The following is a 15,338-nucleotide window of genomic DNA, read 5'->3' as shown; positions in this document are numbered from 1 at the left end:
ATCATCCGACGTGCTCTTTGTCCACAATAACAAAGAATCGACCCAGCTCCGGAGATGCTGGAACTGCAATTGGAATGACAGTTCACACTCGATTTCTGATCTTTGTTCATCTCTTTCCTCTGCAATTGAATTGTAATTGGAGTGGCAAATGATTAAGGCTTCTTTCCCTCACCTGAATTTCTTCCTTCCTCTTCGATTGAGCTGTGATTTCGAGTGAACAGTCTCCAATTTCTTACTCCAAAGCCTCGTACTTCTTCCGATTGTTGGGTAATTCTAGGTGCTCCAAAGTCTCGTACTTATTCCAGTCTCCTTCATTTGCGATTGAACCTTAAATCGATTGCCCAGCCTCGAATTTCTTCCTTCAAAGCCTTGAACCTCTTCATTCCTCTGCATTAGATTTGCATTGCGGTTAGGGTTTCAAATTTGGGGGAGCAAAATCGCAATTAGGGATTCTGGGTTCAAGGGGCATTCAACACACCATTTATGTTGTTGAGTAAGAGGGGGGAACGACGTCGTTTAGGGCATCTTTCGATCGACGAAGACGACGACGCCGTTTTTGTCAATTTTGCAGGGTGGTTAACGACGTTAAATCCAGCTCATCCGCCACGTGAGATTTTCGTTACAGTTAGCACGCGAAAGATGACGGCAGGATTAAAACATAAGACGGAATGGATATTGAGGGACGAAAATAATGACAAACTTTTTTTTAGGGACTGAACCAAGGCTTTGGAATCTGACCAAAACCCCACTCTAACTCTTTTATAAAAGATGAACTGCTCCCATGTGTCGTGGTCTCCTCCTTCGAGCCTGTTCATCTCATCATCATAACCCACTCAAAAACCTCTCCACATTTCATTTTCCTCGCTGCTCCATACCAAGAGAACCCATGGCGGGCAGCTCGAGAACCGGGGCGGATGACGATTCCGCCAACGAATCCAACGGCACTGCCACCACCATGTCCGGCAGCGACACCGAGAGGGATGACGAGTCCCCTCCCGACCTCGCTTCGAGCCCTTTCAAAGAAGGGGAGAAGGTTCTCGCTTTTCACAGCTGCCACATCTACGAGGCTAAGGTATTCCACTCCCCATACCCCGCTTCCTCAACTTCTCCGCCTTTCTTGCTTACGGCTTAGTGTCTATTGAGCTCAAGGTCGGAGATTTGGTTGTACGAGGTTAATTTAATGGACAGTTTCGGTTAGTTGGTTAGGGGAAAGAAGGAATTAGCTCTTGGCATGCGCAAATTATGCCCAGCTTTTGTAGTTCGAGGTGTAGATGAATGATTTTCGGAGCATTAGGGGTGGGATTGGCCCGAAGCAGGATCAGACCCACTTTGAATTTTGGGGCAAGGGGGGTGTTTTTCCTCATAATTTTTCCAATGAAACAAGCCGGGTGGTGTTTTCTTTTGAATGGCATGTTCGATAGAGTTTCATGATGAAACTGTGATTGGAAAGTTGCCATACCAAACCTCGTTCCCAGAGGCTCGACATTTACGATTTCTTTCGAATTAGCAGCCTGGGGTACTTGTCTAAAACGTGGATCGCTTTTTCCATGTGAGCAACCCAAGAAACAGACTTTGAGCAGACACTGACTTCCCCTAAAGAACGCAGTGGGTTGCATTGGGACCTTCTTTGATGATCAAGTTCAGCAAGTCAATGTAGTAACTCACGAGAGCATGAGCATTTTCTATTATTTCTCAGAAGTGTTGTGATCTTGAAGGGAAATATGTGCATTGCTCTTGCATTTGCTGCTTGCATCGACTGTTTTATGGATTCTCTGTATTTTCTACTTGGTTTAGTTTGTGCCGTTCGGTGCTAACATTTTACTTGCTCTTCTTTCAGGTGAAGAAAGTTGATTACCAACGGAAACAATGGAGATATAACATTCATTACCTCGTAAGTACTTGCTTCCTAATATTTCTTGTTCAGATACCAGGGCACACTCTAAAACGTGCTAGCACTTTGACTTTGGATCTCAAACGAACACCCAGTAGTGATGAATTTGTGCAATTTGATTTTTAATAGCGTGATTATTAAAATGTGTCGCTCTCCTTTGCAGGGATGGAACAAAAGGTGAGTATGTATTCCTATGTGTGACTATTACTTGTCTGTTGGATGCTGAACTTCTTGATCGAGTCTTCCATAGATTTTCTTCTACCTGTCCTCATTTTGCCGATGCGGACGAGTTTTGTGCTCTTTTGGGACAGAATACTAGGAATTTTGTCTAAAAAACTTTCTGTTCTGCATTTCACTCAATAGCTGGGACGAATGGGTTGGTGTGGATCGTTTATTGAAGTATACTGAAGAGAATATTGAGCGACAGGAAGCCAACAACAAAAAACAGGGCCTAGAAAAGAATATTAAAGCAGGGCGTGGTTCACAGGTTAAGCCGAAAAGTTCTAATGGTGAGCATGTTGCAAAAATTTAATTTGCGGTTCATAGTCCTTATACTGGATGTTCTAGTTTGCACTTAAAAGATTAGATAATGTTTGAAAGACTGTTTCTCAGTGTTGATTACCACTTATAGTTTTCCTTGGTCTTATTATTAGTATATTGTTTTCTTTATGTTGTAGTAAAGGGCAGTTGTAATCCCCAGTGCAATAATCTCTTATGGTCACTTTGACAAATGACTTTGAGGCTTTACGAAGTCAATGTAGTATTCTGAGAATCATAAATGATCGTAGTAATTATATGAGCTGTCTCTGGACTGTGTAGGTGCGAGTACTTATATTTGAAAATTTTTGTAAAGTTTATTGTTTTGAGTCTTATTAAGCTAGTAATTCACATGTGTGTGCAGCACCAAGAGGTAAGAAACGGAAGAGCGATTCTGCCATTAAGGTATAACCCTGCTCTTTCTTCTTAGAATGAATTGCCTATCTCTCAATTTCGGTTGGAGGAAGATTTTTAAGGAAAATCCACTGATACTCTTCCATCTGTCAATTACAAGGAAAAGGACGCATTACCAACAGAAAAACTTGTTAGCATTCATATTCCTACAACATTGAAGAAACAGCTGATTCATGACTGCGAATATATCACTCATCTTGGGAAGGTAATGATAACCGACTCCCATTCTGAGTTTCCTTTTTCTCATTGCATGGAAAGTATCTTACTCTGAGGTAATCAGTACGACTTATCTATTCTGCAGCTTGTAAAACTTCCACGTAGTCCAACTGTGGAAGAGATATTGCAGAAGTACTTTGATCACAGGTTAAAGAAAGATGGATCGTAAGTAAAGAATGTAAAGCTAACTTTATTTACTTGAAGATTTTTCTTTTCATAAATGTTTACGATCCTTTACTTGAGTTCTCTTATTTGTGTAGAGCTGAGCCGGTCAAAGAAATCATGCAAGGGTTGCGCAGTTACTTTGATAAGGCTTTGCCTCTCATGCTTCTGTACAAAAGCGAGCGTCCACAGTATGAGGAAGCTGTTGGAGACAAAGTACTTCCTGCTTGTGTATATGGTGCTGAACATCTCTTGCGTCTCTTTGGTACGTCTATTCTTGAATGAATTTTGATTATAAAGAAAACATTCCTCAGTGTTGCCTATTGTAATCATATTCCATATTAGTTCTTTATGACTGCCGGGTGTTTACGTTTTGTAGTGCCAACTTTCATTTCATTTGCTTGCTTCTGCAGTTAAATTGCCCGAGCTATTGTTCCATGTGAATATTGAAGAAGAAACGCTCACGGAGCTGCAGCATAACCTGGTTGACTTTCTTAGGTATCAAAAGTTCTTCCTCTCAGTTTAAATTTTGATGTGCCTTGCTCCTTTCTTCCTCTCATCGGGGTAATTGTTTTTTCTCCTTCCGGGATTCCATTACTTAGCAGTTAGCTGTTTGAAGCAAGCATAAAATCTCTGCTCTTGCAGGTTTCTGCAGAAAAATCAGAACACCTTCTTCCTGTCCGCTTATCAAGTGCCTGAAGAGATCGAGACGAGCACAAACAAGAAAGCCAACTGATCACAGCTACCGCTGTCTTTATAGCAACAGCAGAATTATATGTAGATAGTTCCCTGACTGATTGTCTGTACTTATTTCTTCTTGTCTCAGCAGAATTTGTAGTGGGGTGATTTTTGGGTGTGACTAATATTAACTAAAAACAAGATGCTTTCGGACTGATGAGTTGCGATCAAATGCCATTGGAGTGACTTTCCTTCGAGATAATGGAGGTTGCTTTACTTTAGATACCTCTCTTTTGACATAAAGAACTGTTACAAACTCAGTTTAAATATCTATTGTACCTTAAAAAGCCTGCATTTCTGTCTTGAAATCACTTGCATGTCTTGGCCCACGCAACAGATTGGATCTGTCCATTAGGGAAGCCCAGCTTCGGATTTTTATTGCCTGCACAGCTTCCCGGCGTGCTCATTTCAAGAGTTAGGTCCTGCCAAAGAGATTTTCCTAATGCCGATCCCACCTTCATACCTGAAGCGATCGACGAACCCATCCATGCAACTTCTACGGCTTGGAAGACCAGAATGGCCATTCTAGTAAAACCGGATATGGAACAAGCATGGTACATACTCATAAGATACCCACATCATTCATTAACTAACCGTAGAGGTCAACGGTGTGGATGGACGATAGTTTTTCCTTTTCCTACGATAGTTTTTCCTTTTCCTTTCAATCTTAAATTTCACGGTATCAAATCAGTCAATGCTGAGTTCGACGTAGTCTTCATTGCATAGCGTGAGGTTGCTATCGGGTGGGGCTTCAATGCTAATACCACTCAATAACCAAGACAATTAACTACCCGCCCACATAATCATCCCCCACTCCCAAACAAAGAAACTCCCCTCCTCCCCAACCTTATCTCATTCTCCACCTCTCTCTCTCTCTCTCTCTCTCTCTCTCTCTACCGGTCTCTCTCTGTCTTTCTGTTCGAAGTGATGAATACCAACAGAAACGGTTGCGTCCCTTCTTGTTCCCATTTGCCTTTTTTCTTCCCCCAGCACCGATATGATTGATCCGAACCAACAATGCCTCCGTGGTCCATATTCAATGCATTTCGCAAAAGCCATTCACAACTTTCAAGTAATATCCTCGACCTTTTAACTGATACTAATCTAAGACTCACTCGGACATCCCGACAATGCAGTAAGATCAGTTTGACAACTGCACTACATCCACCAACTGGTTCGAGATATTCACAATTACTTCATATCTTCAGTCGGCCATGAGAATGCCAGAGAAAGAAATATATATATATAAGGAAGAAGAAGATTTTCTGATTGGAAATTATTCTAATTTTTTTCTGAGTCTCCGCTGATAGTTCCTCCGATCCGGTCTGGTCCCGTCTGCCTCTCACCCTCACAAAACAAAACCTTCCCATTTTTGTTTTGGCCCTCCGTTATGTACACTACCAAAATTATTGCCACCATTTTCTTGAAATTATATAAAATTAAAAAAAAAAAAACAACAGAGGACTAAACAGGGCATTCCATTTTTCTCCATTTTTATGTTTTTTTTTTTTTTTAGGGTTCCTTTGCTTCCATTGTTCTTCCCCTGAGCTCTCTCTCTCGCACTTGCGGATTTCTCTCATTCCAGTGAGTCAAGTCAACTCAGCTTGGCTCAGCTCAACCTCGGTCGGTGTTCTCCGCGATCATATGGGGCTGATGATCTCTCCGACATGGTGCCTAAATTAAACCCTAATCGATCCTGCTAATCCCAATCCGCTTCACTGCAGCGTTCCTGACAGAGTCGTTCTGGAAGCAGAGCCCGCCGCCGGCGCCGGCTCCGATCTGCTGCTGGACCCCACTCATGTAGCTCCTAACCTCCTTCCTTATCATCTCCTGCATCACGGCCATGAACTCCGCGCTGAAGAACTGCTTCTCGAACCCGTCTGCTGACTCGCTGTACCTATGCCCCGCCCGCTCCGGCGCGGCCCGGGTCGGCTCTGCACCCGGGTCGGATCCCGTCCCGGATGACGTGCGCGCCAAGCCTTCGCTGGGCTCGGATCCGGGCAGGGAGAGGCTGAGGGAGGTTGGTGGGTCGACGACCACAGACGGCGCGGAGACCTCCATGGGGTGGGTCGGGGCGGGACCGTGCGGGATGATCGACCCGTTTCTGGCCACGGGGCGGAAGACATGGTTCGAGGAGGAGATACCCAGACCCGAGTCGCTGAGGTCGGATCCGGAAGGGCTGCTCGGGTTGGGGAACAGATCCGAGACGACAGTGCCGGCGCCGAGGCTGGCGGAGCGCTTCAGGGGCTGCTGGGGCAGGTCCCCGTCGTAGCCACCATTAGAGTCCTCGCCAAGGGAGGACGCGCACTTCCTCTTGAGGGTGGAGTTCCAGTGGTTCTTGACGGCGTTGTCGGTGCGGCCGTTGAGGAGGCGGGCGATGGTAGCCCACTTGTTACCAAACTTAGCGTGGGCGCGGATAATGGTATCATCCTCCTCCGCCGTGAAGGGGCGGTGCTCCACCTGGGGGGAGAGCTGGTTGCACCACCGGAGTCGGCAGGACTTCCCCGACCGCCCGGGGATCGACTTGCTAATGAGAGACCAGTTCCTCGGGCCGTAGGTCTGCACCAGCCGCTGCAGGGCCTCGTCCTCCTCCGGGCTCCACGGCCCCTTGATCCGATCCACATCCCTGGAAGAAGAAGAAGCCATAGCCACCGGAAAACACAGAATCTGACGATCTGATCGGCCGGCTGGGGAGGCCGTTAGGGTTTTGGTAGGGGGGCCGAGGTGGTGGTGGTGGTGGGGAGGCAGTGGAGGGCCTCGCCTTGTGGTTATGAAGAAGAGAGAGAGGGGTGGGGAAAGGTATATATATGAGAGAAGGGGGAGATAGGGATGAGGAGACCGGTGATAGCCGGTTCGGTTGAAGTGGGATTCTTCCAAGCAAAGGGGCAGGGGGGCAGTTACTAGCAATACAGCTGTCAATGGACACGCGTCGCCTCCTCGTGCCACTCAGCCTACACGTATTACTTTGCGTACTGCATTCAAAAAACCTCTTCTTTTTTTTTTCCTTGTCAGGTCCACAATTATGTCATGCCCCCTTCCCCACCGGTTAATTTTCCCTCCATTATAAACGGCCAACATATTTTCTAAAATGAATACATGAATTTATTATTATTATTATTAAGAAAATTCATATCTTCATCACACTTATGGAAATTGTTTTATTTTTTTGTTTATATTTTGGGAAGGGAGCTGTAATAATTCCTTCAAGGGATGTATGCGTAATTCAGGTCCCAATATATAAGGCAGGTCGAGGTTAGTTTCTGTTATTAAGAAAAAGGAAAAAAAAAATGCTTGATTTCTAGAATCATCCTAAAAACTTATTTACAATTACTTATTCACTTAAAAACATGTTCCAAACTCGTAATTCTTATTACGTTCATATATAGTTCGAGACTTCTTTTTGAATCAGCAACCGGTCGTTTAGCGAGATATATTTTATTATTGACATATTTGCATTAGAAATATGAAAGAACGCATCCAAAAAGAAGACGATGCATCAATTATCAATCTTTCTCATAATTATCTATTCATATTAAATTTTCAATTGAAACTGCAAAAATAAAACTAAAAATAAAGCTTGCCGAACAAGATTTTAGAAAACCGAATTTCTAATGTCAATTATTATCCTTAAAATCACTTTTATTAGCAAAAAATTCTTAACCTATTAAGAATATTGCACAAAAACTCTCGTACATACTCGCTGCGAAAACGAAATAACATGAATAAATTAGGCTAATTTCTTTTTTCCCAAAATTCAAGGATCGTAATATTTTTCCCCACTGAGTGGGCCGGTAAATGAAATTGGAAAGTGGTCCTTGACATGACAATAACGTTAAAAAATAAAATAAAATCATATCAAAGTGAATAAATTAAATTAAAGTGAATTAACCTAACGACCGTTATGGACGTTAGAGAGGGAGATGGGGGGTTAAATTCAAAATTCAACGAGAGAGAGAGAGGGGGGGGGAGGTGTCGTACGGTTTTGGAGGTTGGATCATATGGATAGATCACACTTTGACCAAGCCAGCCTGTACCCCATTCTCCCTTCTCAATTCCCTATTTATCTTTTCCTTTTTTTCTTTTTTCTATTCATTATTTCCTTTTAAAGCCAAATTATATCAAAAGTTCGACTGATATTTTTTATTCCTACTAAATAATGAAATGAAATTTTTTCATTGATTGATTTTGTCTTGGGTAAATTATTCATACTTTTATCTTTTTTTTTGGTAGTTGTTATTTCCATTCCATCGATAACATATGGAAAATAACAAATCTTCGTATTAGATGCATGTTAGATTTGAGAATGTTGTTGTTTTTATAAAAATTCTGAAATATAATTATTGAAAAAATTACGACTTCAGAATAGCTTAATGTATTTAAAAGGTAAAAATTTAAAAATTGTTGAAATTAAAATTATAACGTTTGAGATTAAAAAAAAAAAAGCAAAAGCAATTTCAATAAGCATAGATGATAGTATCAAGAGAAATATTATGTTTTCAACCACCAAAAATTAATCAAATTACAATTTCGAAATAACTCATCACCAAATACTGCTTGTTTAAAAATCACAAAAAAAGCATTATGCAATCGTTACTGCACTCTTAAACGAATACTTTACATAAAATTGATTTTTGTCTTCTCATAGAAATGGGGAATACTTAGCATAAACAATAGATAGGGATCCTTTGTCGGAGAAACGCGTCGATTAACATCGCAACATATAAGGATGCTCATTTTATTATTTGATTGGTTCTTCGGAAAGTAGTAGGAAAATAACAAAGGTCAAAACATCAAGAGCAACGACATGCGTCGATTCAAAACTTGAAAACCAATACTTCGTTAACTTCTATACAAAATTATTTTCTGATTTCTTATTGAATATCAGACATTTAGGAATTTTACATATTCAAAGGCACATTTCATATATCAGTTGAGAATTTTTTTACATATGATCCGATGACATGCCTTTCACGACAAAAGATTTATAACTCCCTCAATTTTTATTAGATATGGGATGCCTGGTGACGTCCGCAATACTAGACTCGATGAGGGTCGGATTGTCACTAACAACATGAGCTTTTCTTGATATCCCATGTAATGCCCCATTATTTTTTCATGAAAATTTGTATAGAATCATTCATTCATTGAGACATCAACATTGGAAACCAAAATGGGAAGTAAATTCCAATAAGTGCGATATATCTAATCTAATAATAAATGTAAATATTAAAGGGAGGGCAATGTCATATTATATGTTTGCAATAAAGAATTATTATAGAGGGAGGGAGGGAAGGGTGGGAAAAGGACGCACGGAAGTTGCTCGCAAAACGACAAAGAAGAGGGGCAGAATCGGAGGACGAACGGTACTATTTCCGTTTCTATCTCTATCTAATCTCTGCTATTTTGTCAGTCCAGCCTGTCACCCCACCCTCAACTTTCTAACGGCCATCCCGTTACCGCCACGTGTCAGTCAAGCCACTGCCGACCTCCACCGTCTTCAGCCCCCCCACAGCCCCCTTTTCAATTATTATTATTATTATTTTGCCTTATCGAGAAAGGGAATTGATAAAGACTGGCCGTTTTTGTTTTCCCCCCGGCCTTTTCCTTTTTCAGAACCAGAACTGTCGAGAAAATTTGGAAATTTCTGTTTCCGTTTGGCCCCTTAGTTATAAAAACAACCGGAAAACTGTTTTCCCCTTTTTCCCTTTGAATCTGGAGGTCCGCAGTTTCCGTTTTCTTACTTTCATAAAATACGTTCTTGGGAGTTTTTGCTGTGGCAAAGATTGTTCCTATAACCGAAAAGAAAAAAAAAGGATACATTTGTTTCGGATTCTTTTCAACATTTCCTAGACGCTTTCGGGACCAAATTTGTTGATTCTAACACATTTCAAAAGTTTGTGTTAAACTTTTCAATTAATTTTCAATAATTTTATCTGTCATAAAATTATCTACTGGATTATGCTCTTTAAATTATTACTAGATGTCATCGCTCTGAGCTAAGAACTACTGAAGAAGACGACAGCCCTTTCTCAATTACTAAATCTCGAGACGCTTTTGCGAAATATAAACTACTAACATGAGTTTGAGTATGTTTGATTCATAATTTTAAAAAAAAAAGAAAAAAAAAAGAGTTGGTTGGAGAGTAATGAATAGGATAGTAAGATTTTTTATATGTAAACTAGACTGTCTCCAAAAAAACACTTTTCTAAGAATTCATGAACAGTGGGAAGAGATGTCTAAAGAGTAAAGAGATATTTTTCATTGTCAAAAAAAATAGCACAAGATAATTGTTTTCTCAATGGTCATGCGAAGGCCTACTGTACTAATGGGGATTGTCTTCTATCCAGCAAAAAAAAAGGGGATCGTCTTCTACAATCTCTCAATAAGATTTTCAACCGAAAACCTTAAAATAAAATAATAAACTCTTTTTATATTATTTGATCCGCGTGACGAAATGGATTTTAAATTTGGTGTTAAAATCCCCTATTCCTTCTTCCTATCATACCCTTCCAAAATTCTCCATAATAAGTAGCTTCTCAGGTAATCTCCTTAACCTAGTTTTTTTATAAAAAAAAATTTGGTGTGCACTTGGTATCCAAAAACTCAATGGGTAAAGCTTTCTTCCAATGTGAATTTTTTCCATTTAGAAGACTCAAACTCTATACCTTATTTAAAAATAATAAACGTCAAATCATTTGAATCAATTCATATTAATTTTTTATTCTAATTTTGAATGATGTCAAATTGCACAGTAATTAATGATAAGCTGTTCCATGTTAATTGACAGGCATTTGCTAATACAGTATTTTGGATGATACATGTCGCAACAGGGAGTGGACTGAAACATAGGCCACTCAATTCCATTATTTCCATAAAGACTTGTCCTTGCATTTTATTGATTAGAAATCGCAATTGACATTTAACCAATTCTGTCAGCTCTCCCTACACTTTTTAGGGAGCGAGGGACCATTTAGGGGCCAAATTTAGCAGAACCCTAGCCATGATTTACTTCTTTCCGTTTAACCAGATCCTCTCTTTTTTTCCAATTTATGAACACATCTTTTTTAGTTAATTCACGAAGTTATGACAGGATGATACCGTAAATCGACGCTATAATAATAATTAGTCTCAATCAATAAATTAATTCAATCTTAAAAAAAAAGATTACAAGAGGGGAAAATGTAAAAACTAAAAGAAACTAGTCATTATTAAAGTGAATTGATTTAAGCGGTTCGATATCTATTCCGCTTAAGAAAAGTCTAGAGTTTGAATCATTGTGAATGCAGAAAATTTACGCTGAGAGAACTTTAACTCTTAGTAGGCAAACCGGCTCAATTAAATTAGTCGAGTCTAAATTGAATTTTTAGATATCATGATTCACATCGAAAAAAAAAAAAAAAGAAATTAGTCTTTGTATCTAGCGTCAATCATGTGATCCAATGACTATCACTCCTAGGGAGCCGTCCTTAAGCGATAGAACAATAGCCTATATGTAGTATCTAATTTGACTCATTAACTATCAATACCGCGTATGGACATTTTAGTTTCCGTGAATTTCTTCAGGAATTGATTGATTGGGCTCATGGGAAGGATAGGTATTGGGAGACATATCAGAAAATATTCAATCACTGTTCATGATAGTAACGCAGCCAGCAGTAGCTAATCACGTAATCGTAACACTCTTTCACTGAACAAATCGATATCACAACTATTAATTTTTCATTGACTTATATGAACTTCGACCCATATTCACTTAAAAGTTTAAGTTGATAAATGATGGTACACAAGTCTCATATAAACCAATGGTTGTTCTTTCATATTTTCTATGTGGGATTTGGTAATTCTCAACATTCGCCCTCACGTGCAACGTGTGGTCTATTTCTGCCTACACGTTGTCACGTGTCCTTAAACACCTGCCATCAACAACTGATCTCGAATTGGGCTCATCTTCCGTACTCTGGTGAGGGGGGACTAACATGCGGCGCTCTTTTTGGTTGCTCTGCACGTGAGAGCGATCTATTTCTGCCTACACGTTGTCACGTGCCCTTAAACACCCGCCCTCAACAACTGATCTCGAGTCAGGCTCATCTTCCGTACTCGGGTGAGGGGGGACTAACAAGCGGCGCTCTTTTTTGCTGCTCTCGATATTGAGTCGGCATAATGTGAGCCCACGTGGACACGCAGAAGCATAATCCACTATGATACTATATTAAATTTTCATTGAGTTTATACGGACTTGAATCCATATCCACTTAAAAACTTAAGCCGATAAGTGATGATATCCAAGTTTCATATAAATCAATGATTGTTCTTTCATATTTTCTATGTGAGATTTGGTAATTCTCAACAACTGTTCAAATCTATATACAATATATAAAAGTTGGAACGAATCTCTAGATCGTACTATATAGGATGAAGAAGGCCTTATACTGAGTGACTTTTCCTATCCTAGCTAATTAACGAGTAACATTAAATTTATTATAGCTACAACACGTTACAGATCATTAAAGAAAAAGGTTGTAAGGTTTAATCAATTTAGTTGAGACGACCTTTCGGTTTTCTTTTTTTTTTCTTTTAATCTTTATAAACATCAATCCCATAGAAACTCCGACGAAATTCGATAAAAAAAATGCAATAAGTATGCAACTAGCTCTCTTGAGATAAGAAGAGTTGATCAACAAGGAAGGGAAAAAATTGAAAAATTAAGAATTGATAAATATTTTTAACTAATAATTTTTAATTAACTATGCACAGGCCATCGACTAGTATTAGTAAGTTCATTCAGCTGCTTGGTTGGTAACTCTATCGGTGCCTTATTATACTAGTCGACTGTGTGTCAGATCATCAAAGAATTTTTCAGCATATATCGTAGAATTTTATCGTGATTAGGACTCTTATACGTGCGTGCTATCAGATTTTTCGATTTGGGGAATTAGAACTTTTCTTTTAAGTAGCCAGAGGGTAAAAATCAAATCAAATTTGGCGAATCTTTTGAGAAGCTCACTTAGATTAGAGCGAAACCGCGATCCAGATCTATTTAAGCATCATGTGGTGCATCAACATCATTCATCGGCAGTACTTTGACAATGTTTCCTAAGCAAAATTAATATTCGGTGAACCAATTGGAGTCATTAATTTTTACGAAATAGGGTGTGAACGAATTGGAGTCATTAATTATCTATAACTATGTTCCTTCGTTTTTAAGTTTGACTGTCCTCACATACGCCATGTGTATCTCTGTATCTCGTTCCGTTCAGACTTTGATGTCCAATGAACCTTTGAATGAATGAAAGTTATCTACTATTACCAAAAAAAATTTAATGTTCGGTGAAGAAATATGCACATCAATTTCTTATTTGTATACCATCGTAATTTTCTTAAGCTATTTCATAGGTGATCTTTAGATATTATTTCTGTTACACTATATCTTATATAAATCAATCAATTTCTGATCGTATTAATTTTTTATAGCTCTGAATCAACTACTTATATCCTAAATATCTGAATAAATTGGGAAAAAACAACACCGGAGGCGGCACTGGAGGTCACTGGTAAAAACCTCACCGGAGGCACATGTGGTCGGCGGTGACCTTCACCGTTCCCCATATCTCCCCCAATTAGTCTTCTTATCTTTTAAAAAAAAATTGAATTAGTTTATTTGTTCAAAATTTTAGAAATGGAAAATTTTAACGGAAACAAAAAAATTATGAAAAATACAAAATTTACCACAAACAATAAAATCTTAACAGTTCTTATTTTTCTTTTGTATTGAAAGTTTGTTCTTAAATCTCTTAGAATCTTTCAATTTTATCTACAAACAAAAAGGTGGCGAAATTCATACTGTAAAAAAAATTATAAAAATTGTCAATGGCTTTGGCCCCGCATTTCATTAAAAAAGAGTACTCCTTTTCTTTTGGTATAACAAAAAGTTATTTAATAATCCTTATTTACTATGGGTGAGAAATATCAATAAAATTAAATATAAAAATAAATTTATTAGAATGCGAATAATAGTTGATATGTATACAATAACAAAATTTACTTGTTTTTTGGTCGTGCGATTAAAGGGCTATTTAAAATTTTCTAGAACTTAATAATCAGGTTTATATAATTATCCGGATTTCAAGCATACTATATATATATTACTACATCGTTTCTAATGTTTTGACAGAGTTTATTGAATTTTAACGTAATTTGCTGATCAAGTCCAAAATGAGGAATATATACGGATTATCCGAATCTCTCTCAATATAAAAACTGAAATCCCAATTAGTATTGCATTTTCATGATTTTACCTGTTAATTAACAGTTGCTTTGTAGATTGCATTACAACTTGAATCCGAACCGATACAATTCGACCTTTTCACTGTTATTAGTTTATCAAATGATTACGCGTGCGAGGAATATCATCGGGTATTTGTGATATGCATTTATAGATATAGATGAGTGTGTGTGCGTCATTGCATGTCTTATAAGTTTAGAGTTGCGTACATGCATACATGTAGAGACGAAGATCGGGGCCTTATTACAAATTTATAAAATAAAAAAATAAAAAACCAAAAAAAAAAAATTGGGGTTACGCGGAGGAGCAGGAACAACTGCACGAACACCTGGGAATGGTGATGGGAGGTCGCACGTGCCGCGGCCGCACCCAACGCTGTCCTTTAGCCGTACCGGCACGTTTTGTTCATTGGGCTGTCACGTGACCCCCAGGTTCACCGCACGTGTTCCTCGTTTCCCTTCCCCTCCTTTTTACCTGCCCAACTGCTTTATTTTTATTGATTTTATTTATATTAATTCATAATTTTCTCTTCTTCTTTTTTTTGTCGTTTTGGATTATAATTGTGAATTGTGATAAACAAAACGCACATTTCGACATCCTTTTTTTACCTCTCTTTGAGGAAAATGCCAACTTTTTTTTTTCATAAACTGAATGTGTGAGATAAAGACAGTACGGTATACACCGAATCACGAGAATGTACTTGTTGGTAAATTGAATTCTTACTGAAATAATTTTATCTACTCTACAAATTAATAATTCTCTGAAAGTATTTAGTAAAGGATAATCTCGGTCAATAAATTAAAAATATCTTATAATCTTATCGAGGAAAATTTTATTTAAAAAAAAAAGACAATAGAGGCACACCGTCTTTAATTACCTTGCGGCTATTGAGAGAATACAATACAAGGGAAATCGGACTGTATTTTGTTTCTAGATTAAATTAAAAAATTATGGGAAAATTGAAATATAAATGTACCCTAAAAACAAGAGAAATTTTGAATAAATTATTTGAAAAATACTGAATAAAGCTGACGTATACTTATACTTTGCTCATAGTAGTATATACATTATATATAATTATAATTAGTGAGTAATTAG

General features: G+C 38.5%; 2 protein-coding genes across 3 annotated transcripts; one reads left to right on the top strand and one right to left on the bottom strand.

The window, feature by feature from the left end:
- The first annotated feature begins 783 nt into the window (after nt 1-783).
- On the top strand, nt 784-4,183 carry LOC116213563 (protein MRG1-like). 2 transcript variants are annotated; one of them, XM_031548571.1, is made up of 10 exons: nt 784-1,072; nt 1,838-1,891; nt 2,055-2,068; nt 2,255-2,400; nt 2,793-2,833; nt 2,949-3,047; nt 3,144-3,223; nt 3,319-3,485; nt 3,634-3,718; nt 3,866-4,183. In XM_031548571.1, exons 1-10 carry the CDS (start codon nt 887-889, stop codon nt 3,954-3,956), a joined length of 963 nt encoding a protein of 320 aa, XP_031404431.1. In that variant the 5' UTR covers nt 784-886; the 3' UTR covers nt 3,957-4,183. The 2 variants fall into 2 exon arrangements, with proteins under 2 accessions (XP_031404431.1, XP_031404430.1); XM_031548570.1 differs by having other exon boundaries at nt 785-1,072; nt 2,943-3,047.
- A 978-nt stretch (nt 4,184-5,161) lies between these two features.
- On the bottom strand, nt 5,162-6,742 carry LOC116213564 (transcription factor MYB44-like). Its single transcript, XM_031548572.1, has one exon. The coding sequence runs from the start codon at nt 6,602-6,604 to the stop codon at nt 5,645-5,647; it is 960 nt and encodes a 319-aa protein (XP_031404432.1). The 5' UTR covers nt 6,605-6,742; the 3' UTR covers nt 5,162-5,644.
- Nucleotides 6,743-15,338: the final 8,596 nt, after the last annotated feature.

This window comes from Punica granatum, chromosome 7 (assembly GCF_007655135.1).
Source record: "Punica granatum isolate Tunisia-2019 chromosome 7, ASM765513v2, whole genome shotgun sequence".
Lineage (NCBI taxonomy): Eukaryota > Viridiplantae > Streptophyta > Magnoliopsida > Myrtales > Lythraceae > Punica > Punica granatum.
This window is presented reverse-complemented; position numbering and strand designations above follow the sequence as displayed.

Coding starts and splice junctions, on each gene's coding strand:
- LOC116213563 (XM_031548570.1), top strand. CDS start 887: ATGGCGGGCAGCTCGAGAACCGGGGCGGATGACGATTCCGCCAACGAA. Junction 1,073..1,837: donor GCCACATCTACGAGGCTAAG/GTATTCCACTCC, acceptor CTCTTCTTTCAG/GTGAAGAAAGTTGATTACCA. Junction 3,048..3,143: donor ATATCACTCATCTTGGGAAG/GTAATGATAACC, acceptor TCTATTCTGCAG/CTTGTAAAACTTCCACGTAG.
- LOC116213564 (XM_031548572.1), bottom strand. CDS start 6,604: ATGGCTTCTTCTTCTTCCAGGGATGTGGATCGGATCAAGGGGCCGTGG.